This window comes from Bos mutus, chromosome 15, assembly GCF_027580195.1.
Source record: "Bos mutus isolate GX-2022 chromosome 15, NWIPB_WYAK_1.1, whole genome shotgun sequence".
In the NCBI taxonomy this organism is placed as follows: Eukaryota; Metazoa; Chordata; class Mammalia; order Artiodactyla; family Bovidae; genus Bos; species Bos mutus.
The window spans coordinates 48,059,139-48,085,293 of NC_091631.1; the positions used below are offsets into that span (position 1 = coordinate 48,059,139).

At 47.0% G+C, this 26,155-nt stretch overlaps 1 protein-coding gene across 1 annotated transcript in view; it reads right to left on the bottom strand.

The window, feature by feature from the left end:
- TECTA (tectorin alpha) overlaps positions 1-26,155 on the bottom strand; it is an 81,950-nt gene that overhangs the window by 28,641 nt on the left and 27,154 nt on the right. Inside the window, 3 exon segments of the mRNA XM_005897103.2 lie at positions 6,560-7,121; positions 16,357-16,958; positions 24,985-25,558. Coding sequence (XP_005897165.2) covers positions 6,560-7,121; positions 16,357-16,958; positions 24,985-25,558 — 1,738 coding nt within the window.

The window sequence follows — 26,155 nt, forward strand, 5'->3', positions numbered from 1 at the left end:
CTTGTGGTTTTAGGTGTTTTGTTTAGAAAGGCCCTCTTTACTCCTAGATTACAAAAAATATGCCTTTGTTCTCTTTTAGTAGTTTGTTTCGTTTTAAATTTATTTATTTTGGCTGTGCTGGGTCTTCGCTGCTGCATGGGCTTTTCTCTAGTTTTGGAGAGCAGGGGCTACTCACTAGTAGCAGTGCACGCGCTTCTCATTGCAGTGGCTTCTCAGTGCAGAGCACAGGCTCCAGGGTGCACGGGCTTCCGTAGTCGCAGCACATGGGCTCTGTAGCTTTGGCTCACAGGCTCGAGAGCACAGGCTCAGTAACTGTGCACAGGCTTAGTTGCTCCATGGCATGTGGGATCTTCCCAGATCAGGGAATCAAACCCATGTCTCCTGCATTGGCAAGTAGATGCTTTACCACTGAACCACCAGGGAAACCCTTCTGGTAGTTTTATGATTTAAATGTTCATGTTTAATCTTGGCTCTGTCTGGGTTTTATTTTTGAGTGAGGAAATGAAGGAAGGATTTAATTATTTTTCCCCTGATAGTTTGTCCTTTATTGACTAATACACTTTCCCCAGTGATTGGAAACGCCAGCTTTACTGTATACTAATTTCTCTTTGGTGTTTGGGCCTATTTCTGGACTTTCTCCTCGGTCCACTGGTTGGTTTTTCTGTGCATGTGCCAGTATCGACTTGTCATCTGGCAAATCCCATGGACAAGGTACAGTCCACAGGGTAGAAAAGAGTCGGACACAACTGAAGCGACTGAGCACGAATGCATTGAAACTCTACAATATATTTTAATATCTGGGAAGACATAACTACCAATTTAGAAATGTCTACTGTTGTTTCAAGTATACTGGTCCTATTTGCCCAACAAGGCAACAAACTCCATATTTCATACTTCTGATTTTTTGTGGTCCCCCAAAGAGTGCTGCGGAGAAGGCAATGGCACCCCACTCCAGTACTCTTGCCTGGAAAATCCCCTGGATGGAGGAGCCTGGTGGGCTGCAGTCCATGGGGTCGAGAAGAGTCGGACACGACTGAGCGACTTCACTTTCGCTTCTCACTTTCATGCATTGGAGAAGGAAATGGCAACCCACTCCGGTGTTCTTGCCTGGAGAATCCCAGGGACGGGGGAGCCTGGAGGGCTGCCGTCTCTGGGGTCGCACAGAGTCGGACACGACTGAAGTGACTTAGCAGTAGCAGCAGCAAATAGTGCTGAGAATGTGACAAGTGATTAATAAATACTTGATTCTTGAAAACAATCTTCCAAATTCCTAATTCTGATTTTCTCCACCCAAATGCAGTACGGAGAGCTGAAAGTGATGATGGTTCTACACCTGGATTTCTATTGTGGTCACAAATGTGTCTCTTGCTGTGGCCAGTGGACTGATACGCCTTTGTGCCCTCGGTGGGCAGGATGCGTGGGAAGAGCAATGCAGCAAGGAAATGGAACTGGTAAAAGCTCTGGAGTCAGGCTGACCTGGCTCGAGTCTTGGCCTCTGTGACTAACTAGCAGTGTCACCTTGGGCAGGTTATTTACTCTCTCTAAACCTTGGCTCCTCTGCTTCCTCATCTGTAAAACGGAGATAATAACATCTCCCTCATCAAATATTAATCATTGTTAATATAAAATGAAGTGCAATTTTGTACAGTGCCAGGTGTTTCAATGAAAGTTTCTGTTACTAACAGTAGGAACAGTTGTAGTAGTAACAATAGGAATTTTTTAAGTTATTCAACTACAATTTTTTTTTTTTTTGATCGGGCTGGGTCTTTGTTATAGCTCAGGCTCTTCCGTGCGGCTTCGCTAGTTATGGTGCAAGGCTTCTAGAGAGTGTGGGCTCAGTAGCTGCAGCACGTGGGCCCAGTTGGCCCTTGGGATGTGGGCTCTTAGTTTCCCTGACAGGGATCAAACCTGTGTCCCATGCCATTGCAAAGTGGATTCTTAACCACTGGACCACCAGGGGAGTCCCTCAATTAGAATTATTGAGTTTGCAGAGAAAGATATAGGAAAACGCCTAATTATCAGACTTTTGACCAAGAGCTTTGAAGTAGCAAAATCTGCCTCTGAAAAAAGAGAAAATGATACTCAACGTTGGCTGATCAGGCACCAGACAGCCTTGTGTATGAGCCGTCATCACATTTAATTCTCACGATGGCCCGCTGAGGTTGGAAGGTGCCTCCCCAGACCTGGTTCTACAGAGCTCTGCATCCTCTGTGGTACCCAGGCGCTCCCGACCCCCCAGGGCTTCCTGGCCTGACCAGATAAGAGGAGCAGCATACCACAGCCAGAGAGCACTGTCTCTGGAGCCACCTTCCAATTTATCCAAGCCAATTTCCTTGGGAAAGTCTCTGAATTACTCTGAGCTTCGGTTTCCTCCTCTAGAAAGTGGGACTATTAATATGGCAGAAACCAACACAATATTGTATAGCAATTATCTTCCAATTAAAAATAAATAAATTTTTTAAAATAGGGCGTACTTTACAGGGTTGCTGTAAAGTTATAGGAGTCAATGACTGAGTACTCAGCACTGAGAAGAGTGCCTGGCACATGGTCAAAGCTAAGTACCTGCAACGAATTTATTATTTTCTTCTCTTACTGTATCCTCACCATCAAGTGCTCTAATTTAAGTTCTCCATTAAAGAATTGAAAGAATGACAGATGCAGCTTAAAGAATTTTAAGAAGGGGTTAGCAATAAAGACAAATGGCCTCCCCTCCCTGCTCTAAGCCTATTTGTTCAACTTGGGTGAAGGAGTTTTCCAATGCTTTTGCAAAAAGAGTAATTCAGTAATAAATTATCCCATTGATAGGAACAGCCAATATTATTGATAACCAACAGCATCCTACCTTGTTACCAATCAAGCATATATTTAATGGGCAATTCTGGCTTAACCCTTTTTCTCCTGAAAACAGCATTCTCATTTCTCAACATGTGAGTGTTGAAATGGATGAATTCTTAGTGGAAGAGAGGAGTGGGACATGCATGTGTGCTAAATCACTCAGTCATGTCCAACTCTTTGCAACACTATAGACTACAGCCCATCAGGTCTTATGTCCATGGGAATTCTCCAGGCAAGAATACTGGAGTGGGTTGCCCTGTCCTCCTGCAGGGGATCTTCCCGACCCAGGGATCAAATCCATGTCTCATGTCTCCTTCATTTGGCAGGCGCGTTCTTTACCACTAGTGCCACCTGGGAAACCCCAGGGAGGGAGACAGGGGGATGCTATTCCTGCCCTCATGTCTCAGAGATTAACACCATGTCAGATTTGGTTGTTGTTTAGTTGCTAAGTTGTGTCCAACTCTTTTGTGACACCATGGACTGTAGCCCACCATGCTCCTCTGTCCATAGAATTTCCCAGGTAAGAATACTAGCGTGAGTTGTCATTTCCTTCTCCAGGGGACCTTCCAACCCAGGGATCAAACCCACATCTCCTGCATTGGCAGGAGACTTCTTTACCACTGAGCCACCAGGCAAGCCCCAAACTTGGTTACAAACAATCATATTCAAGCCAGCCTGTGTTCACTGATCTTTCAGATTGAATGGCTGAGTTAGGACTCAGGCTCCCGCGGCTTTTCTCTGCTTCTGAAATTCAAAATGGAAAACTAAGCTGCCTCCAACTGTGTCCGCACACCCTCCATCTCCACCCACACACCGTCTCTAAAGTGTAATTTTTTTTTTCTCTTATTTTAGCTTTTCTTTTTTGCCAGTCACCACCACCACCTCTTCAGGAGCTTTCTTTTAGATCTTGGCCCCTGTCCTGAAATGCCAAGGTGAGGGAAGGACTATCCCCACTGCGGTGAGCTGGCCTAGGCCTTGCTGGCAGGCAGCAGTCCAGGCAGGGATGGGTCAAGGGTGGTCAGGTCATGGTCAAGGGTGGGCAGGACAGACTCTGCTCTGACTTGTATGGAGCTCCCTGTGACTATGCATAGAGGACGCCACCAATGTCTGGACAGCACTCTGAGCAGGGGAGAGGAAAGAATGCTGGTTGAGGGGACAGGAGGACAAGAAAAATAGTCTTCATAGCCTTTAGGAATGGTCTCCCTTTTCCAAACCATTTCCCCATCCTGCACCAGTTTCAGCCCTATGGGTCCAAACTCCCTAGAAGAAGGGGACCTTTATCCTCAAAGGTAAGGCCATGAGTGTGTGCTAACTTGCTTCTTTTTCTTTCCCATGAGTGACAACATTTGATACCCATAATTTCAGGTGAGAGCTCCTGGTATTAGCCTTCTTTAAAAACAATTCTTCACTGCTCATTGCAGCTAGAGGTAATGGATGTGGGCAGACACTATTCTCTGCCCCACATCCCAGCGACACCAGACAAAACGGCGACCACCGTGGCATGGCTACGGGAAAAGAGGGCCGGCTCTGCAGCAGGTCGCAAGAGGCAGCAGGCAGGGTCTCCTTCCTAAAACTCTCTCCCCATCCTGCACCACGTCTAGGCCCCTGGCTTCAGAGGCTGGTCTTCTGATTTAGGGGAAGGTAAGCTCTCTTGTGGGTTTCCCAGTGGTAAAGAATCCGCCTGCCGATGCAAAAGACACAAGTGACTTGGGTTCGATCCCTGGTCAGGAAGATACCTTGGAGGAGGAAATGGCAACTACTCTAGTATTCTTGCCTGGGAAACCCCATGAACAGAGGAGTCTGGAGGGCTATGGTCTGTGGGGTCACAAAGAGTCCAATACGACTGAGCAACTGAGAATGCTGACAACGAAGCACTCTCGCCCCAGTGAGCTCCCCTCAGTGGATCCAGAGTAGTTCTGGAGGTTTATCCACAGTCTGACTTTTTCATAGGCCTACTTATTTCATTAAAGTCACCAGAGGCCCCTACTGGCATTGCTCCCTGTAACCCCTCACTCAGGGACTGAGCCTGGCTGACATGGCATCTTCTCCCTCCCCCTCCCCCCTTCCTCCCACCCTCCCCTCCTAATCTACATGAATCCAATTATGTGGAATGTAAACGAACTGTGTGAGCATTAAACGACAATACTGTTTTTGGTTTTTCATCCAAATCTCCCTTTACCAGGATGAAAAGGGATTTTATTCTCCAGGACCCCTGCTGTATCACTTATTTGGAGCTCTTTGCATTCAGCATTCATTTGTAGCCTTTCTCATACAGTTAGGCCTAAAAGAAATTTGCTGTCGCTAATGAGATTGAGATGGGAAAACAGACCCAGGCAGTTTGGCCAAAGACCAATAGCAGTTTCTCTTCCCCATTTTTTCCTATTGTGATGTGCTAAATGCAGACAAATTATTCCACTATGTAGTGTATGGGCTGAGAGCTGGAGCTTTGAGGCTGGAAGGTCAAACCCTGACTTTGCCACTGAGATTGTAGGACCTTAGGCAAGTTACTTAACTCCTGTGAGTCTCAGTTTCTCCCTGACTAATTGGGTGATTGAGGAGATAATGTTGATAAAGCGTTTAGCACTGGACTTGGCTCAAAGCGAGCCAGGAATGTAACAACACCACCACTTAACATGCATGGAGTGCACTAGGCTTTCAATTATCTAATTTGATCCTCCTGACGTTTCTGTAGCATAAAGAGTGTAGGCAGCAGCATTATTGGGGAGTGGGGGGGACAAATGACCAGGGAGGACAAGTGAAATGCGTCAAGGTCACAACCATCCTTACGGACAGAGCAAGGCAAGAATCCAGGCGCTCTAGTTCTGCTTTTTTCTTTCTTTTTTCATTGACATATAATCGATGTGCAATATTAATGTTAATCTCAGGTGTATCTAATTCTTTTTCCAATGTTTTCAACATTCTGTCCAATGCTTTCAACATTCTGCTATATTTCATCAATGCAAAAACTGATACACGACATGTGTGCGTGCTAAATCGCTTCAGTCGCGTCTGACTCTTTGTGACCTATGAAATGTAGCCCGCCAGGCTCCTCTGTCCACTTCCTGATCCAGGGATTGAAGCTGGGTTTCTTACATGTCCTGCATTGGTAAAGCAGGTTCTTTACCAATAAATGACATATATGAGTCAAATAGAAAAATATATTAGGTGAAAGCATATAAATTATCAGTACAGTGATGAGTCAGTGAGGTTCTAGAACTATGAACTAAGCAACCTACTATCTCATTCTCCCCCCATTTGTCTTTTGTTAGAATCCTACTGTGTCCTTGCTGAGCCCAAATGTCATGTGGGCTGCTCTCTGCTTTATGTACATTTTGATTCATCTTCAGAGGAATATAAAGGAAGTAAGTGGTATTAATCCCATTTTATAGATAAGAACACAGAGGTTCTTGGAGGTTTGAGCTCTTGCTTCAGACAGCAAACTCAATTCCAAAGGGTAGATCTCCTTACCCCAAAAAGTGCATGTCCTGAGGCATCCCTGGTGGTCCAGCAGTTAAGACTCCATGCTTCCACTGCTAGGGGCCCAGGTTCAATTGCTGGGTCAGGGAACTAAGATCCTGCAGGCCACGTGGCACGGCCAAAAACCCCCACCAAAACCGGAGTGCATGTCCTGAAATGGCCCCACTGGATTTGCTCTGACTCCTACTGGGTGACTGGCCCGCCCACACCAATCAAAATGCAAGGAGAGCCCACAGGAAGGACTCACAGCAGGACGTGTAGTTCCTCCAGCCGGTCACCGCGATCCCCTGGGTCTGGCAGGTGCTGGCATAGTTCTGCAGCCAGCTGCAGGCGGTCTGCACAGCGCCCCCATCGATGCAAGAGTCGAAGAGGCAGTTCTTATAGAAGAAAGTGGGGTTGACCTTGCTGTGGCACTTGGTGAAGCCCGCATTCTGGTTGGGGATGAGGCTGCAGAGCTGCTGCACTTTGGAGAAACCTTCCACCTTGGCACAGGATGGGCAGCGGTCACCACAGCCAATCTGGCAGAAGGTGTCCCTCTTCACCCAGCTCTGTCCAAACTCATTGACGCTGGAGGCCAGCAGACCCATGGGCATCTCCAGGTCGTCGTCGGGGTTGCCGTTGTAGCGGCCACACAGGCCGTAGGTGCTGTTCTGCATGCTCCGAGGGACCGTGACGGACAGGAAGGTCTTCCAGTCATAGACCACCTTTAGCCCAAAGTCAGTTTCCACCACCACGTGGAAACCAAAAGAAAAGATGTTTATCTTCCCTTGTCCCAACTTCAGGGGCAGATAGAGCCGTTCATTGTTGACCTGCAAGAGGAAGCAGGTTGACATAGACAAATCCAGGTGACCCAGACATTCCCCTACCCCGCCCGCCACCGCTCTTTTAATGATTAGTCTCTGAGAGGCAGCCCCAGAGGGGGGTGGAAGCAGGTTGAATCCAATCTTTGTATTTAGTGTCGTTTCTGTCACTCAACTATTATTATTAGGATTTGAACAGACTTAAATGACTATCCTTTGTACATTAATACACCTATTTATTTCAGTGCCTTCTGTTTATAGCGTTATTTCCCCCAGGAGTTCAAATTGTTTTCTCCAAGGTAATGAGAGGGTAATAAGAATTCAATTAAAGTTTAGACTAAAATATCCAAACCTAGAACTCTTATGTTGCTATTTCCAGCTCTTCCATGGATTTATCTTAGACAAGCCTCAATTTATTAAATCCTTCAGGATCTTCTTTTTCCTGAAGAATGACTTGACTCTGCTGGTCCCTCTGCCAAGGATGCTATTCTTTACCCATCAACATCCTTCTCATCCCCCAGACCCTGCTCAAATGCCAGCTCTTCTATAAGGCAAGATTTTTGGAGCCTGTGGTCAGAATGAATCACTCCCTCGTCTGGGCAACCAGAACAAGTTATTTATACTTCTCTCCTGTTCTTCTGCACCTTTGGCCAAGATCAGGCACTCGTACCTGTTACTGAAGCGCATATGACATCAGCTTCATATTACAGCTGGCTGTCTACACCTCTGTCTCATCTACAGGATTAGGAGCGACTTGAGAGGAGGGACCACACTTTATTGATCTATGCATCCACCTCCCCCCTCGTTCCCCGCTGGGCGCCCACCACAATGCCTCACGTGGAGAGGGTACTTGACACATGTTTCCTCCTGTATATTTTAAGTTGAGAAAACAAGGAAATCTCTGAGCTTCAAACTCCAGAACGGTATGGCCCTTGCACCACTTTGATTCAGATCAGTCAAATCCTGCAGCTTGTGGCTGGGTGAGTGCATGCTGGAAAACAAAGACTGTTGTGAGGGCTAAGAGAGAGCTGATCTTCCTGGTGGAGAGGAAGGTGGCTGCCCTTTGGGGTGGTCTGAGGTTGCTCTCTGACCGGAAATACCTCCCCTTCTGACCTCCTTAATCTCTTTCTCATCTGACACTCCCACCCCCAGCCCAACCACCTTAATTCAGACTCTCATCACCTTCCAACCTTCCACCTCGACTCTTAAACACACCCGCTACTCCTCTCCCTGCCCTGGTCCTCCCCTCTCCTTCATTCACTCTTCACTGCCTCTCCAATATTTTTTAATGCAATTAATACTTAAAACCCTCTCTGCAGTGTGAATGAAATGAGGGATAGGCTTAGCACATCCGACAGGGCTCTCCAGGAGCTGGCCCTGCCTCTCAGGCCCAACCCACTCATTTCCTGCACCCCAGCCACACCCAGCACTTCACTGCTCCCCAAACGGACTGAGTTGCACCACACCACATGCTACTCCCTTTGCTGTGAGTGTGGTGGTGCTTTCTGGGTCCCTCCAGGGGACCCATTCTCAGCAGTTGTGAATGTGGGCTAGTGATAACTCACAGTTGGTCTTGGCCACAGGGAAGCCAGCTGGCCCAGGAGGTTATGACCTCCTATTCCAGCCCTGACCTCACCCTAAGGGCAGCCATTGGTCAATGACTGACCAACACAGGGGATCGATTCTGTGTGTGGGTCACGCACCAGAGTTTCCGGTGACTGTAACTAGTGTCCAGCTTAGACCACATCCTCTCTGAGCTCCCTGCTCCTGGTGTTTCCCGCATTTCCAGGCACCGCTTTCTCAGACTCTGCCTCTAGGCGATCAAACCTGAGACAGCACTGATGCTCCTCGCCCATCCCCCATTCTCTGGGGCAATATTCACCCTTCAAATTTCAACTCAGCTATCTCCTTGTCTGTGAATATTTGTCCAGGCAGGACTCACTCACTCATCCAGTAGGCATCAGTCTGGCACTACTGTGCACCAGCCACCGTGCTAAATGCTAGGATAAAGCACAAGGCTCTTTCCCTAGGAGCTCACAGGCGTGTGGTCAAGACAAGTACATAAGCAGGTCTGATTGTCTGATAAAAGTTAACAGTAGAGATAAATAGATGCACAGGAACCAGACTCAGCCTGGGAACAGAATCAAGGATACCTACAGAAGGTGGTGCCCACACCCAGCTCTGAATGGTGAGTAGTGCTGGCCAGTCAAGATAAGTGAAGAGTTTGGGATTAAAATATACACATACTAGATAACTAGTTAGGATCTACTGTTTAGCACAGGGAACTCTACTCAATACTCTGTAATGGCCTATATGGGAAAAGAATTTACAAAAGAGTGGACATATGTACATGTATAACTGAGCCACTTTGCTGTACACCTGAAGCTAACACCATTGTAAATCAACTATACCCCAATAAAATTTTTAAAAAATACTACTATAGATAAAATAGCTAACCAACAAGAATCTACTTGTATCACAGAGAATTATACTCAATATTCTATAATATACAGAATAACCATACTCAATATTCTATAATGGAAGAGAATGTAAGAAATATATATGTGTGTGTGTATATATCTACATACACATGTATGTATAACTGAATCACTTCACTATACACCTAACACTATCGGAGAAGGCAATGGCACCCCACTCCAGTACTCTTGCCTGGAAAATCCCATGGACAGAGGAGCCTGGTAGGCTGCCGTCCATGGAGTTGCTAAGAGTCAGATATGACTGAGCAACCTCACGTTCACTTTTCACTTTCATGCATTGGAGAAGGAAATAGCAACCCACTCCAATGTTCTTGCCTGGAGAATCCCAGGGACAGGGGAGCCTGGTGGGCTGCTGTCTATGGGGTCTCACAGAGTCAGACACGACTGAAGTGACTTAGCAGCAGAAACACAACATTATAAGTCAACTACATTTCAATAAAAATTAAAAGCAGAACAAAACAACAAAAAAGAAGGAATGAAAGTGAAGAAAAGGGAATCCCAAGAAGAGAGCATAGCCCACGTCAAAGCCAAGAGGAGAGAAACAACCTCATAAATATGAGAAATTACAGCAATATAATGATGCTGGAGCACAAAATGTGACCTTGGGAATGATGGGAGATGAAGATGGAGAGATGGGAGGTTCCTGGACCATGGGGGGCCACGTATGTAATGTCCCATGAGATCAAACTTGAAAGGGACTCATTTTGCAAAAAAGTCACCAGTGATCTTAGTAAAAGAACTTCAGTAGCATGATGAAACCAGAGGTTAGACTGGAGAAGTTAAACAGCAGACAGGGGATATGGAAGCAGAGATGACTCCAGGAGTTTGGTAAGGAAAGGGAGCAGAGGGATTAGATAGAAGAAGGATTGGGTTGAACTGGGGTCAAGGTTTGTCTTAGAATAAATACGTTTATGGGTTGAAGAGAAGGACCTAAGACACAGGAGAGGGAGGAGATGACAAATGGGCTGAGAAGGCAAGATAGAGATGGTGCAGGTGGGTAGTGGCCATGGAGTGGGAAGAGATGCCTCATTCTCTGGAACAAGGAGAGGAGGTGAAGATGACGTGGTGATGGGTCATTTTGGTGACAGGGTGGAGGAGGGAAGTGGAGGAGGGAGATCACATCTGGCAGGCACAATTCTCTCAATAAGAAGGCCCAGAGCTCAAGTGACATAGGTTCCATGTAGACCCATAATACAGGTGCTCAAGGTCACTGAGACACGGAGGCTGAAGGGCCTCCCACCAGCCTTGACAACACACGTGAATAAATGAAAGGCTGTGCACCAAATGGCTCACGTGCGCCGGCTGGCATTTCTCCACATTCTCTTCTCCTGGCTACTGGATGTCAAGCAGGAGGCGACACCTTGGGGAGGTCTCGTACCTGGATTACAACTGAGAGGCTTCGAGAACCTGGGAAAGCAAGGCCTCAACATAAACAGGCCGGCTTGGCTTCTCCCATCTCTGAAGAGCCCGGGAATCCCGCCTCCATCCCTCCATCCCTGCCCTGTCTGCCCTTGCGAGTGAGAATGGAGGGAAGGTGGGAGGCCGAGGAAGGAAGGGGTCAGTAAGGAAGCGGTGCCTGATGGACGGAGGACGCGGGCACAGAGGAGGAAGAGGAGGATGAGGGGATCAGTGTGGGGCTATTTGTTTCTAATCTGAGTATCGGAAATAAGGCCACAAACTTGCTTTTCAGTGGAGAGCTTTCCTTTAAATAGCTGGCCCAGACCTGCTGCTGCCTCTTCAGCTGTTCTGAGGTCCCCTCACAGCCCCCCACCTTGCTGCCCCTCTGGGTCTCCATGGACGATTCCTGGTCCTCCTTCTGGGCCTGGCCAATGGACACCTTCAGGGCTCAGCTCCGGGTCATCTCTTCCAGAAAGCCTTCCTTCTCCACCCCCAGGTAGCTCAGGAAACCTGTTCTCTCATGAGAACACCTTCCACCCACACATCACATTTTTCTGGGATTTCACATCATGTTAAAGTTACCTGTGAACACATCTGTCTCACCTACCAGACCCTGAGTTCCCTTAGCACAGGAGCCCTGTTTGACTCGTGTTTCTACCCTCAGGGTTTGGCACAGGACAGACATCAATACAAGCCTGTCAAACACAACTGAGCCAGAGTGATGTTCAAAGGTCCTCTCTTCTCTGCTGCCCATAGGATGAGCAGTCAGTGATAAAGACACTGGCTGTGAGGCTCCTGAAAGCCTTCCCCTCAGCCTGGACTACTCAGGACCTGGCTGTGTTGAGCCTAGGGGAGACGGAGGACAGGGGCCATCTCTGTGGAGCTCAGGCTGTGGATGGCTGATGCTTGGGCTGTGCAATGCCCGGGAGAGGCCCCCCTCTCCCGCTCACCCCACACCCTGCCTGGTACACACACAGCATGTTTATTTCTAGTTTTCCTCGGCTTAGTGGATTTCCCCATATCCTCCGTACTGCAGGGAAGGAGAGTCACAGAGGGACCTGGCGTCCCAAGGAGTCCCTTCCAGGTCCCCTCTGGTTTTGTGTGCACCCGCAGTGACCCGGCTCTGTTGCTGTGTTTTGCCCGGCGCTTGACTGTGCGCTGTCATTATGATGGCCGTTATTCTTCTCAGGGAGAGATGGTGACTAATAATAACATCATGGGAAAAACAAATGCAAATCATTGAACAAGCAGATCCTGTAGTGCATGTTAATAATTCAAAGCAAATGCTAAATCCCCCAGGCCCCCTAAGGAAAGAACCTTCAAGCATCCTGAACTTGGTCTTCCTGTCAGAGATTGGAAAGCTATATACTCTGTTCCCAGCTTGGGCATCTTAGGACATCCAGGGACATAGAAAGGCAGGCCGTGAAAAGTGTCCCCTCACCCCGTTAATCAATTCCTCCTTGCTGCCCATGACTTTCTAATTAGTCCCTGTTGTAGACTGAGTTGTGTCCCCCCAAAAGATACACTGAAGTCTTAACCCCCAGGACGTGTGAATGTGGTCTTGCTCAGAAATAGGGTCTTTGCAGATCTTAATTAAGTTAAGATCAGATCACGCTGTGAAAGGGTGGACCCTAAATCCAACGACGAGTGGTCTTAAAAGGAGAGAGATTTGGCGCAGGGGGAAGAAGGTCATGAAAAGATGGAGGCAGAGACTGGAGGTATGAGGCCCCAAGGCAAAGGTCACCTACAACCACCAGAAGCTGGGAGAAAGCCTGGAATAGATGCTTTCCTAGGACCCCAGAGGGACCATGGCCCTACCAACACCTTGATTTCAGACTCCTGGCCTCCAGAGCTGTAAGAGAGTAAGTTTCCGCTGTTTTAGGCCACCTGGTCTATGATGCTTTGTGATGGGAGCCCTAAGAACTAACATACTCTCCCCTCTCCATCTCTTTCTGAGAAGAAGAGACTAGCAGTGTGGTTCTCAAGGCTCTTGACTTTTTAGCCATGAGTGCATCTCAAGAGACATGTGCCTGGAAGGTGAGCTGATCCAAAGACAGGGAAACACCCAGTGAGAGCGGGGAATCAGACTCTGGGGAGGAGAGAAGGGAGAGCAGAAAAAAAAACAAGTGTCCATGAGGATCTGGTGTCCATATGTGAAGGTAACTGGGTCAGAAAACACAGGTAACCTCAGATGTCTACTTAACTAAACCTTGAGAGTGTGTAATGCAAGGCAGAAAATACAATTTCATAGTACACTGGATGAGACAGGGCTTACGAGCAGATTGCATTTTAAAAGAAGAGAACAACCTGAAAAGTAGAAAGATGGGAGAGCATTAAATGTCACAGGGAGAAGGAATGACATCAAAATTTATAAATCTAAGGGTAGAAAAATATCAGAGGAGGAGCAAAGTACAAATAGGAGGCAGCCACACGGACAAAATGATTGATGTCTTTGTTTTAACACAATTGATGGAAGTGAAGGAGAGAAGTTATTGTAATGAGTGACTTTGACTATCCGGACATCTGTTGGAAAACTTATGTGGCGAAAAGCAAGGCACCTGATATATTCCTAACTTGTCCGGGTGGCAATTCAATCTTCCCAATTGCTGAAGAAGTGACCAGCGGCAAAATGAAAGTCATAGGAACCTTGGAAGAAAGGGCTTATTATGTCATCTGTTTCCTTTATTTGACAAACGTTTTGAGTGTCATGGCATGCAGTATATTCATTTAACATAAAGATGGATTAGGTGTGGTTCCCACCCTCAAGAGGCCCACAATGAGTATTGAGTGAGCCAGATACAAACATCATGGAAAAATGCACTATGATTAATGCCTTCAATGACTGAGGGACCAACTGTTAGAAGGAAACACATAGGGAAACAGTAGGGGGTTTGGGTAAAATATCCGAGAAAGAGAAGAGGAATGTCCATAGTGAGACTTTCATCTTAGGTGCTAAAAAGGCACATTTTCCAGTAAACGTGAAAGAGAAGACAGTTTAAGGAGCAGATGGCTGGTGAGAGCCTATTGTAAAGCACAGGGGAAAAAAAAAGGTACAATCTATTTTTAGGACATATATTAAGTTAACCTTAAGAATGCATTCCAATATACAGAGGGTACAGACAAATATGTGCTTCCCTGGTGGCTCAGTGCTAAAGAATCTGTCTGCCAATGCAGAAGACTTGAGTTTGATCCCTGGGTTGGGAAAATCCCCTGGAGAAGAGAATGGCAACCCTCTCCAGTATTTTGAGCTTCCTAGGTGGCTCAGTGGTAAAGAATCCACCTACAGTTCAGGAGCTGCAGGAGACACAGGTTCAATCCCTGGGTCAGGAAGATCCCCTGGAGGTAGAAATGGCGACCCATTCCAGTATTCTTGCCTGGGAAATCCCATGGACAGAGGAGCCTGGCAAGCAACAGCCCATGGGATCGCAAAGAGTCAGACACGACTGAGCGGCTAAGCGCAAAGACAAATAGTACTTGATTCCACTTACACGAGGAACCTAGAACAGTGAAATTCAGAGTCAGAAAGCACACTGGTAGATGCCAGAGGCTGGGGTCGGGAGGGGAGATGGCGAGTTAGTGTTTCAAGGGGCAGAGTTTTGGTTTAGGAAGGTGAAAAATTTTGGAGTGGAAAGTGATGAGAGTTGCACAACAACATGAATGCGCTTGGTGCCACTGAACTGTACAGTTTGTATCGTTAGTCACCCAGGTGTGTCTGATCCTTCACAACCCCATGGACTGTAGCCCACCAGGCTCCTCTGTCCATGGGATTCTCCTGGCAAGAATCTTGGAGTAGGTTCCCATTTCCTACTCCAGAGGATCTTCCGACCCAGCGATCGAACCTGAGTCTCCTCCATTGCAGGCAGATTCTTTACCGTATGAACTACAGGGAAGTCTCAAATTGTACAGTTAAGTATGCTTAGAATAGTATGTTTTATGTTATGTGACTTTTATGGCAATAAAAAAAAAAGCTCATAAACCTCTGTTTGTCAGAGAAGAGGGTTAAAGGAAATACTAAGAAAAGAAAGATATCAGCAGAGCTGCCCAAGGAACTCTTTAAGTCAGTATTTGAAAGAGAACATATACAAGAGGAAGAAGCATCTCCTTAGAGATATATTACACCACAGACCTGGGAAGATAGTGTTAGAAGGCTGACATCCTAAGTCAGCCCCTCCAAAATGCTAAAGTAATGGCTTGTTAGTGTCTCAAGTTCTACTTAGGGTGGGCCCTTGAAGAAGGGGTGGCCGGGCTCTTGCTGGGGCCGATGTCCACAGGCTGGACTTTGGAATGCACAAACCTCCTCAACCCCTACCTGCTCCTGTCTTCAAGGTCAATGGACAGAAAATGTGGGGAAAAGTAAGATTATAAGGGAGCCCCTAAGTGCTCCAAATGTGGGCAAGACTCTTGAACTCCCGGGTTACCCGGGAACCAAAGGGAGATTGGAAGAGGCAGAAGGAGGCCCAAGCAGGCAAATGTTTTTATCTCAAAGAAGAGAAGGAGGGGCTTCTCTGATGGTCCAGTGGTTATGAATTCACCTGTCAATGCAGGAAACACTGGTTTGATCCCTGGTCTGGAAAGATACCACCTGCCGTGGGGCAACTAAGCTCATGAACCACAAGTACTGAGCCCGTGCACCCTAGCACCCTAGGGTGCTCCAGAAGAAGAGAAGCCAGCACAACGAGCAAGCTGTGCAACACAACTGGGGAGTAGCCCCCACTTGCCACAACTAGAGAAAGCCTGCGCACAGCGATGAAGACCCAGTGCAGCCAAAAACAAATAAAATACAAGGCAAAGAGATGGATTAAACAACAGTACACTTGCAGATGCCTAGCCTGTACTACGGAGAAGGCAATGGCACCCCACTCCAGTGCTCTTGCCTGGAGAATCCCATGGGCAGAGGAGCCTGGTGGGCTGCAGTCCGTGGGGTCGCACAGAGTCGGACACGACTCAAGCGACTTAGCAGCAGCAGCAGCAGCAGCCTGTACTAGGCGTGCCTTCTCCTACATAGACAGCCACTGCCTGAGGCCATATGACAGTGGTCGAGCTGGGACTCCATCTAGGTCTGTGCCGTCCCCAGCATGCTCTGCTGTGACATGAAAGGCTGAGTTCCTAGAGCTGGCTCTGTCCCTAATTTGGTTCCGGGGACCTGGGTATTTTCCTGTCTGAGGGCTCCATTCCTTATCTGTAAGATAAAGTGACAGGAAATCTGCAGGGCCCTTCTCTGCCCTGACATCCTCTGCTGTTCCTTAGATCCTGGGCCTGCCTGGTTCAGCTGCAGCCTGGCTTGCTGGCCCGGGAGCCCTGTCCTCACATCCCCACGGCTCCCCTGCTGGGGCCCTGCACTCACTCACCAGCACCGTGTGCTTGTAGGCCCTGTGAATCACGATGCTGTAGCCCCACACGGTCACCTCCACCTGCTTGACCCACAGCGCCAGCGATGGATCTCGATCCTCGTTCTTGGCTGTGACGACGAACTTGGGGAACGTGTCTGAGTTCGGCCTGCTTCCTGTGGTGCACAGGATGAGCGGGCAGCTGGTCTGGAAGTCAAAGGGGTAGCCATCAAAGGTCAGGTAGTGGCCGTAGCCGGAGACGACGCAGGAGGCGTCAGTGCGGGCCTGGCAGTAGTAGAGGCCGCCTTCCTCCATGCAGTACTCATCATCCTTGCAGGGGATGGTCTCACAGTGGATGCTGTTGTCCGTGCCATTGCAGTAGCAGAAGATCTGGCAATCCAGGTCCACCCAGAAGGTCTCATTGGTGGCAAGCTGGTGCCCTTCGAAGTTGCAGCCACACTCGCTCCGGGTGACGCACTGGCTGCCTTGCAGGGCATAGCCCTCGTCACACTGACACCCCTCGGAGCAGGTGTCCACACAGATGGGGCCCAGGGCCAGGGTCTCACAGGTCTCCGTACACGTCATGCACTCCTCGAAATGGCTGTTCTCCGGGCACTCCAGAGCTGAGGGTGGGCAAGGAGAAGAGGGGCTTGAGAAAGGGACAGAGAGTAGAGACAGAGTTTGTGTACACTCATCAGCATGCACAGTGCGTGTGCATTCACGGGTGTATGCACATGTATATGTGCATATGTGTGCATGCATGTGTATATGCTGCACGTGACTCTTATTTGTCCAGCACAGTGGGCTCAGCGAATGCCATGTGATCAGCTCGCCGCCAGCGTCACTGGGGGTGATCCATCCGAGACTCCGTGAGCCTCGGTCATGCACCCCTAGTGCACTTGATTTTTCACACAGAAGATTCTGGGAGGACAGGCCTCTTCTGAGCACCTGCAACATGCTAGGCACTGTTCTAGGCATTTTAGTGTGACTTTTCCAACAACCTGGACGGTAAGGAAAGTCAAATCACAGTTGTCTTACAGGTGAGGAAACTGAAGTTTAGTGACTTCACTCCGCTGGTAAGTACTGGAGAGAGATTCGAAACTGTGTCTCCTGAATCTAAGTCTCTGAACTCAAAGACTCTGGAAAGAGAGTCCTGGAAGGAACAAATGCTTTGAGGCCACAGAGACCCGGAGGTACCGTCTCTGAGCTTCAGTTTCTTCTTTTATTTTTATTTTATTTTTTTACTGAGAAAACCACCTGTAAATCACTATTTCTTTTTTTTAATTTAAATTTATTTATTTTAATTAGGGACTAATTACTTTACAATACTGTATTGGTTTTTGCCATACATCAACATGAATCCGCCACGGGTGTACCCATGTTCCCAATCCTGAACCCTCTTCTTTTATTAAATAAGGACAACGTTTAACTAGGACCGCTGTTCTAATATGCCAAGTCCACAGTAGAGGTCAGTAAACGCTGTGCTCTTCCCCCTCTTATACTCCCCTCCATCACATACAGGCTTCAGGGAGGTACCACCAGTCTACAAACTGGACTCACCCTGGGTCTTTCGTCTCTCTGCTCCTGTGCCCTCTGACCCCTTTCGCCTCCTCACTGACTTCAGAAATGGTCACCCCCACCTCCTCTGTTCATGTCCTTGGCCCCACAGGCATGGCCCTCACCAAGCGAAATGCTACCCATCTTCCAACTTCCCTTCAAGTTGTGCTTCGTCTAGAAGCCTTCCTTGATGGATTAAGTCTCTGAGTCACTAAGCACAGCATATAAAAGAAAAGCATACATGGCTCACCGTGGGGTTCTGTGTAGCCTTCCCATTTCTCTTTATTATTTTTGTTTGTCAGAATTTGATAAGAGCCGGGGTGAGTCCAGGAGCAGAGAAGCAATCTACCTACAGGTCTGTGTTGTCTGAAGATCTGTGAAGGTCCTCACCCACCATCTCCTGGGAGTTTAAGATCTGGCCTTTAAGGCTCTCTTTAGGTATTATGTACACTGTCACTCCTTAAGAGGGTTTTATAATCCAAGGACACAAAGCACACTATAGATAAATAAAGCGCCTGGCAGTAATAGATCTGCTGATGAGCACCAACTCAACAGTTCTGTACTGCGTACTGAAAGCCAATCTTTTTTTCCCCTCTGGGCTAAGGGGTTGTCTCCACTTCCATTGACCAGTTGAAGGCTAGTTCAGCACTGATAAAATATGTCTGTAGAGAGGGATTTTCACATTTGTCTTTAAATTATGAATGTTCTAACACTGACTGCAGGTTTATGGTGATAGCAAATAACATGACTTATTTAAATGGCTCCCATTTTATGACTTATTGTGTTGTCTGAATGTGTTTGAAAGTCTGGCATATACAGAAACAAAGTAATAAAACTTCTCCTGGCCCCCAAAATGCCTCTGAAATTACTTAATTGGGCAGTCTGACTCTGCCAGTGAGTGCTGGTTAAAAAAATATCCAAACACAGAAGCAGTGGTTGTCTCTGTCCAGGCCCAAAGGAGATTGTGTTCCTGATTTGCAGTTGTCACGCAATCCAATCCCCACTCTGCAAGACCCCGGCCAGATTAACCTCTTAGTACCCAGAGACTTGATTATAAAGTGTGTGTGCTCTGGACTGCCTCACCAGACCCATCCACACATTTTAGGGTATTCTCAAGTGTGTGCTGTGACCCTCCACCCAAGGAAGCCAGGCTCTATGTGGCTGCTGCTGTCCACATGCCTCCCTCTAAAAGAGGTACTTAAAAGCACTTGCTCCAGCTCTGCAGGCCCTGATGAAGGATTCAGTTCAGTTCAGTTGCTCAGTCATGTCCAAATCTTTGCGACCCCATGGACTGCAGCAAGCCAAGCTCCCTATCCATACCAACTCCCAGAGCGTGCTCAAACTCCTGTCCATCGAGTCGGTAATGCCATCCAACCATCTCATCCTTTGTCATCCCTTTGTATTCCCCTTAAATCTTTTCCAGCATCAGGGTCTTTTCCAGTGAGTCAATTCTTTGCATCAGGTGGCCAAAGTATTGGAGCCTCAGCTTCAGCTTCAGCATCAGTCCTTCCAGTGAATATTCAGGACTGATTCCTTTTAGGATTGACTGGTTTGATCTCCTTGCAGTCCAACGGACTCTCAAGACTCTTCTCCAACACTACAGTTCAAAAGCATCAATTCTTCGGTGCTCAGCTTTCTTTATAGTCCAGCTCTCACATCCATACATGACTACAGGAAAAACCATAGCTTTGACTATATGGATCTTTGTCGTCAATGTAATGTCTCTGTTTTTAATATGCTGTCTAGGTTGGTCATAGCTTTTCTTCCAAGGAGCAAGTGTCTTTTAATTTCATGGCTGCTGTTACCATCTGCAGTGATTTTGGAGCCCAAGAAAATAAAGTCTCTCACTGTTTCCCCATCAATTTGCCAAGAGGTGATGTGACTGGATGCCATGATCTTAGTTTTTTGAATGACGAGTTTTAAGCCAGCTTTTTCACTCTCATCTTTAACTTTCATCAAGAGACTCTTCAGTTCCTCTTTACTTTCTGCCATAAGGGTGATGTCATCTGCATATCTGAGGTTATTGATATTTCTCCTGGCAATCTTGATTCCAGCTTGTGCTTCATCCAGTCTGGCATTTCACATAATGTACTCTGCATATAAGTTAAATAAACTGGGTGACAATATACAGCCTTGACGTATTCCTTTCCCAATCTGGAACCAGTCAGTTGTTCCATGTCCGGTTCTAACTGTTGCTTCTTGACCTGCATACAGATCTCTCAGGAGGCAGGTAAGTTGGTCTGGTATTCCCATCTCTTTAAGAATTTTCCAGAGTTTGTTGTGATCCACACAGTCAAAGTCTTTGGCATAGTCAATATAGCAGAAGTTAGATGCTTTTCTGGAACTCTCTTGCTTTTTCAATGATCCAACAGATTTGGAAATTTGATCTCTGGTTCCTCTGCCTTTTCTAAATCCAGTTTGAACATCTGGAAGTTCTCAGTTCCTGTACTGTTTGAAGCCTGGCTTGGGGAATTTTGAGCATAACTTTGCTAGTGTGTTAGATGAATGCAATTGTGCAGTAGTTTGAGCATTCTTTGGCATTGCCTTTCTTTGGGATTGGAATGAAAACTGACCTTTTCCAATCCTGTGGCCACTGCTGAGTTTTCCAAATTTGCTGACATATTGAATGCAGCACTTTCACAACATCATCTTTTAGGATTTGAAATAGTTCAACTGGAATTCCATCACCTCTGCTAGCTTTGTTCATAGTGATGCTTCCTAAGGCCCACTTCACTTCACATTCCAGGATGTCTGGCTCTAGGTGAGTGATCACACCATTGTGGTTATCTGGGTCATTAAGATCACAGTTCTTCTGTGTATTCTTGCCACCTCTTCTTAATATCTTCTGCTCTGTAAGGTCCATACCATTTCTGTCCTTTATTGTGCCCATCATTGCATGAAGTGCTCCCTTGATATCTGTAATTTTCTCAAAGAGATCTTCAGTCTTTCCCATTCTATTTCTATTCTATTCTATATAGTCTTTCCCCCTCTATTTCTTTGCATTAATCACTGAGGAAGGCTTTCTTATTTATCTCTTCTTGCTATTCTTTGGAACTCTGCATTCAAATGGTATATCTTTCCTTTTGTCCTTGGCCATTAGCTTCTCTTCTTTTCTCAGCTATTTGTAAGGCCTCCTCAGACAACCATTTTGCCTTTTTGCATTTCTTGCTCTTGGGGATGGTCTTGATCACCACCTCCTGTACAATGTCACAAATCTCTGTGCATTCAGGCACTCTGTCTGTCAGATATAATCCCTTGAATCTATTTCCCACTTCCACTGTATAATCATAAGGGATTTGATTTAGGTCATACCTGAATGGTCTAGTGGTTTTCCCTACTTTCTTCAATTTAAGTCTGAATTTGGCAATAAGGAGTTCATGATCTGAGCCACAATCAGCTCCCGGTCTTGTTTTTGCTGACTATATAGAGCTTCTCCATCTTCAGGTGCAAAGAATATAATCAATCTGATTTCAGTATTGACCATCTGGTGATGTTCATGTATAGAGTCTTCTCTTGTGTTGTTGGAAGAGGGTATTTTCTATGACCAGTGTGTTCTCTTGGCAAAACTCTGCTAGCTTTTGCCCTACTTCATTTTGTACTCCAAGGCCAAACTTGCCTCCAGGTATCTCTTGATTTCCTACTTTTGCATTCCTGTCCTGTATGAGGAAAAGGGCATTTTTTTTTTTTTTTTTGGTGTTAGTTCTAGGTCTTACAGGTCTTCATAGAACTGTTGGTGAAGGATGGGGAGAAGCAATTCTCAGCAGGTACTGCAACCAGGAAAAGAAAGCATCATTGCCATGGCCCCACACTTATTTCCCATGAACAATGCCACCAAACTGCTTGGTGCAGTACAAAAACAATCCAATGACATTTCCCGCTAGGCAGGAGCTCATAGTCTAAAAGGATGACACAGACACAGTCTGGCAACAACATGGATTGGGTATAGGCAGACTCTGTAGTCCTGTAACATGAATGAACTATAACTACAAAGCTGAGTGCAGGGGGAGGGACGGAGATCATTGCAGACAAGCTGGAGGTAGGGCAGAAGAGGATGTGGGAGGTGGGTAAATAAGAAGGCCTTGGGAAGGCATTCTGAGGTCCCAGTAGGTATGGTGGTCAGTAGAAACCTTGGAGCCTCCCTCCCTTCAGGTGAATTTCTGAAAAGAGCGTTCCCAGAATTCCAGCTCCAGGATTGACAGATTCTGCAATTAAACCCTCCCCAGTGTGGTCAGGGTCACCACAGACAAAACCGCCTATCTTTGGGATGACACTCCTTTGGAATTTTGATGCTCAGAAGCAAGGGCATTATTATAAAATAAAGGTGAGTGTGTGTGTGTGTGTGTGTGTGTGTGTGTGTGTGTGTCTTAGTTCTGTCTAAGAATTTTCTACTGAAAAGGCCTAGAGGCAAAGTAAGGATACTCCAGTAGTGATAGGTAAGCCTCACCCAGACCTTGGTTTCTTCTTCTTTTTTTAAATCTTTGGGCCCTGTTGCAATGCCTCTTAGTTTTCTGAGCAGGGATCGAATCCATGTCCCCTGCATTGGAAGCATGGAGTCCTAACCAGTGGACCACCAGGGAAGTACCCAGACCTTAACTGCTAATAACATTCTCCACCAAAAGGAACCTGGGCTTCTTGGAGTAATGGTTGATTCCAGGCTAGGGAAGGGAAGGCTAAAAGATGACATGGAGCATCTTGTTAATCCAGAAAGTAAGAAAATGGGTGAGAGGGAGGTTCAAGAAGGAGGGGACATGTGTATACTTGTGGCTGACCTATGTTAATGTAAAGCAGAAACCAACACAGCATTGTAAAGCAATTATCCTCCAATTAAAAATAAATTAATTTTTAAAAAGAAAGAAAATGACAGAAGCCTATGAAAAGGAGGTAGGAGGCAACTTGAAGGGGCTCCCACGGGCCAAATCTGAAACAATTTTAATGCCAAAATAATTAACAAATGTATTATATCTCCAGTGGTTCAGTGGTAAAGAATCTGCCTGCCAAGCAGGACCTGTGGGTTTGATCTCTGGGTCAGGAAGAGCCCTTGGAGGAGGAAATGGCAACCTATTGCAGTATTCTTGCCTGGGAAATCCCATGGACAGAGGAGTCTGGCTACAGTCCATGGGGTCAAAAAGAATTGGACATGACTTAGTGACTGAGCATGAGCGTGAGAAATAGGAAACACAAATAACTGAAAAAAAAAAAACAGGAATCCACGTGTCAATATTGAGAAGATAGATGAAGGACTTCCCTGGAGGTACAGTGGTTAGGTCTCCACATTTCCAAAGCAGGGGGCATAGGTTTGTCCCTTGGTCAGGGAACTAGATCCCACAAGCTGCAAGGTGTGCTCCCTCAAAAGACAGATAGATGATTGAGATAAATAAATAGGTGAATGGATGGATAAGTGATAGATAGGTGACAGGCAGACAGAAGAGAAGTGAGGGCTCAGTAAAATAACAGCTGCTGACGGGCACTAGTGGAGAGAGTACAGGCACTGGAAACTGTCAGCCTGTAATCATCATGCTGAAGATCAATACGAGCATAAGTCATCGGTGGGCACTAAATCGAGGAGGAGGACTCTGAGGACAAGCAGGACACTGCATGGTCTTAAAGTATTTCCCCACACAGTGGTCATTAGTTGCATGGGAGAAACCCCAGAATGACACAGAGTGAAGACATTTGACACCTCGTGACCAGGGGATCAACATGCCCATCCCTGATGAGAGGAGGCGCTACATGGTGTGCCACCCATGTGACCTGATGCCAGGAGGAAAACAGGCATCTCCTAAGCAGGAAGCTTGGTGCCGTGTACAGTGTTACCCCGTCATGGGGATACACCCAACCCAAATGGGGGGCCGTTCTATCTCAAAAGGGGAGAGACTCTATTCTTTAAAAATGACAAGATCATTAGAGACAAAGAAAGCTAAAGAATTGTTCCAGGTTTAAGGAGACCAAAGAGACATGACGACTAAATGCCACGTGGGATCCTAAGACTAGATCCGTATTGAGAGGGGGCTAAAGCCATTAAGGACATTACTGGGTCAGCTGGCAAAACTGAAATACAAATGTTAAGTTATCACATCAGTGTTAAGTTTCCTAAGGTCAGTAACTGTACTATGCTCTGAATGAGTGTCCTGATTATAAGGAAATACAGACTTACGTATTTAGGGGCAAAGGGATATGAGCTCTGCAACTTCTTCTCAAACAGAGAGACAGTGAGAGGGAATGACAGGGCCAGTGGGGCAGAATGCTAGCAGTAGATTCATCTGGGTGAAAGCTATATAGATAGGCTTGTACCTTCCCTGTAACTTTCAAGTTATTTCAAAGTAAAAAGTTAAATAGGAAGAAATACAATGGGAGAGAGAGAATCAGACGTGAGGGAAGGAATTCTCAATGGTGGAGCTGGTCTTGGGGAGGTCTGACCTTCTTGGTAGGGAAGAGATATGGAGATGCAGTCCAGATGGGTCAGTCCTGGTTCCAGGCCTGGGTCCCACCTCCTCAGCCACCCCTCCTTCTACCTTCCCACTTACTCCTCCCTCTGGGCTCTCCCCTAGCTGAGGAGGTTCTCTATCTCCTCTTCCCAGCAATTATTCTCATTACTACCAGTAGTGCCAAGAGGGGTGAAATATTCTGTGGACAAAATGAAAAACCAGCTCCATGGGGCTCTTCATAACCATTGTCAAGTTGTCCTTGGGAATAGGGCTAATCTCTACTCAGGAGAAGGTACCCTGACTGATCACATTCTGTTGAAATGAATGGGGTCCTGCTGCCAAGAGAGAAGGCACCCACTGAGCTGTCACAAAGATTTCTGGTGCTTTGACATGATGTGTCTCCTCCACTAGATAAAACCAAGGGTCAAGAGCTAACTGTTCTACAGCAAAGAGAGACTGTGTGATGAGAAACAAAAATAAAGATGAGAAACGGTCTGGTCTTGGGGGACAGGCCTTCCAGAGGCCACCCAGGGAAAGTCTACAAGGTAATTAGATTGTCCTTGAGTGTGGGATTCCACCAGGAAGAGAAGATGATCCACTGGGATGTCTCAGCTCTTGCCCCGCCCATCATCCGGCTGGCCTCCCCCATAACGCAGCCCCAACTCACGGCAGAAGTCGTGGGTTCTCCAGGGGCCCACCTCCACATCGGCGTTCTTGCAGGCACTTGCGTACCGGGCCACGGAGTCACACAGCTCCGACTCATTGCCCCCGCTCTGACACAGGCGGAAGAGGCAGGTGCGGTAGTAAGCGGTGACGTTGACCACACTGTGACACTCCAGGAAGGAGCTGTTGGAGGGGTCGTTGATGATGCCGCACCTGGAACGGCTGCGGTAGAACTTCAGCAGCTCCGAGTCGTTGTTGCAGGCCTTCAGCAGGTCCCCGCACTCCCCATTGCAGATCTCCTCGAAAGTGGTCCAGCTCTCCAGGAACACTGCCAGGTTGTCCGTGCACTTGCCAGTGGGGAGACAGAACTCGTCGCTGGCATTGGCATTGAAGAAGCCACACAACCCCCCAGTGCAGTTAAAGTAGGCCGTGGAGAGTCGGATGTAGAGCAGACCCACGTCTGAGTACTGCACAGTCAGCACACCCCTGGACTCCACCGTCGTGCTGTTTTTGTTTCGATAGATTTCCAGCTTCCCCAAAGGATGGAAAAAAGGCAGTTCCACTTCCTGACCATTCACCTGAAAAATTAAATCACTGTCATTCATCCCAGATATGCACAGAGTGCCCACAGTTTCCTAGGCTGTGAATAAAGATGTGGTTCTGCCCCATGACTAGCCCTTGGAAAAATGTCGAGAAGCTGACAGTGTGTGGAAACCACACAGACGTCAACTGTTTTTTCATGGGCATCTTTGCTGCTTTTTTTCCAGGCTCCTCTGATCCAACACATTTGCTGTTTGTGTGTGTGTGTGTGAGAGAGAGAGACCCTGAGCTAGTTCCAAACACTGAAGTGTGAGCAGCAGCATTGTACATATGTGACTTACCTGTCCCAGGCCTCCTACCTCCTTCCTCTCCCTTCCTCCCTCTTCAAATCTTACTCTTCCTGGGTCTCAGCCCCTTGGAAGCACACAGTATATATATCTAATTATCCAGCTGTCCATCTGCCTATCTACCTAACACTAGTTCAATAAATTAATTTCTGCCAGCATGTCAGTGGGTATAAAAACACAGCCCTTTCAGTTTGTGGATGGATGTTTTATTTACTGCATTGACTTTTGCTTTCTAGATTAGATGTCGTGTGATATTATGAAATGCATGTACCATTGGAAGGAGGGTGA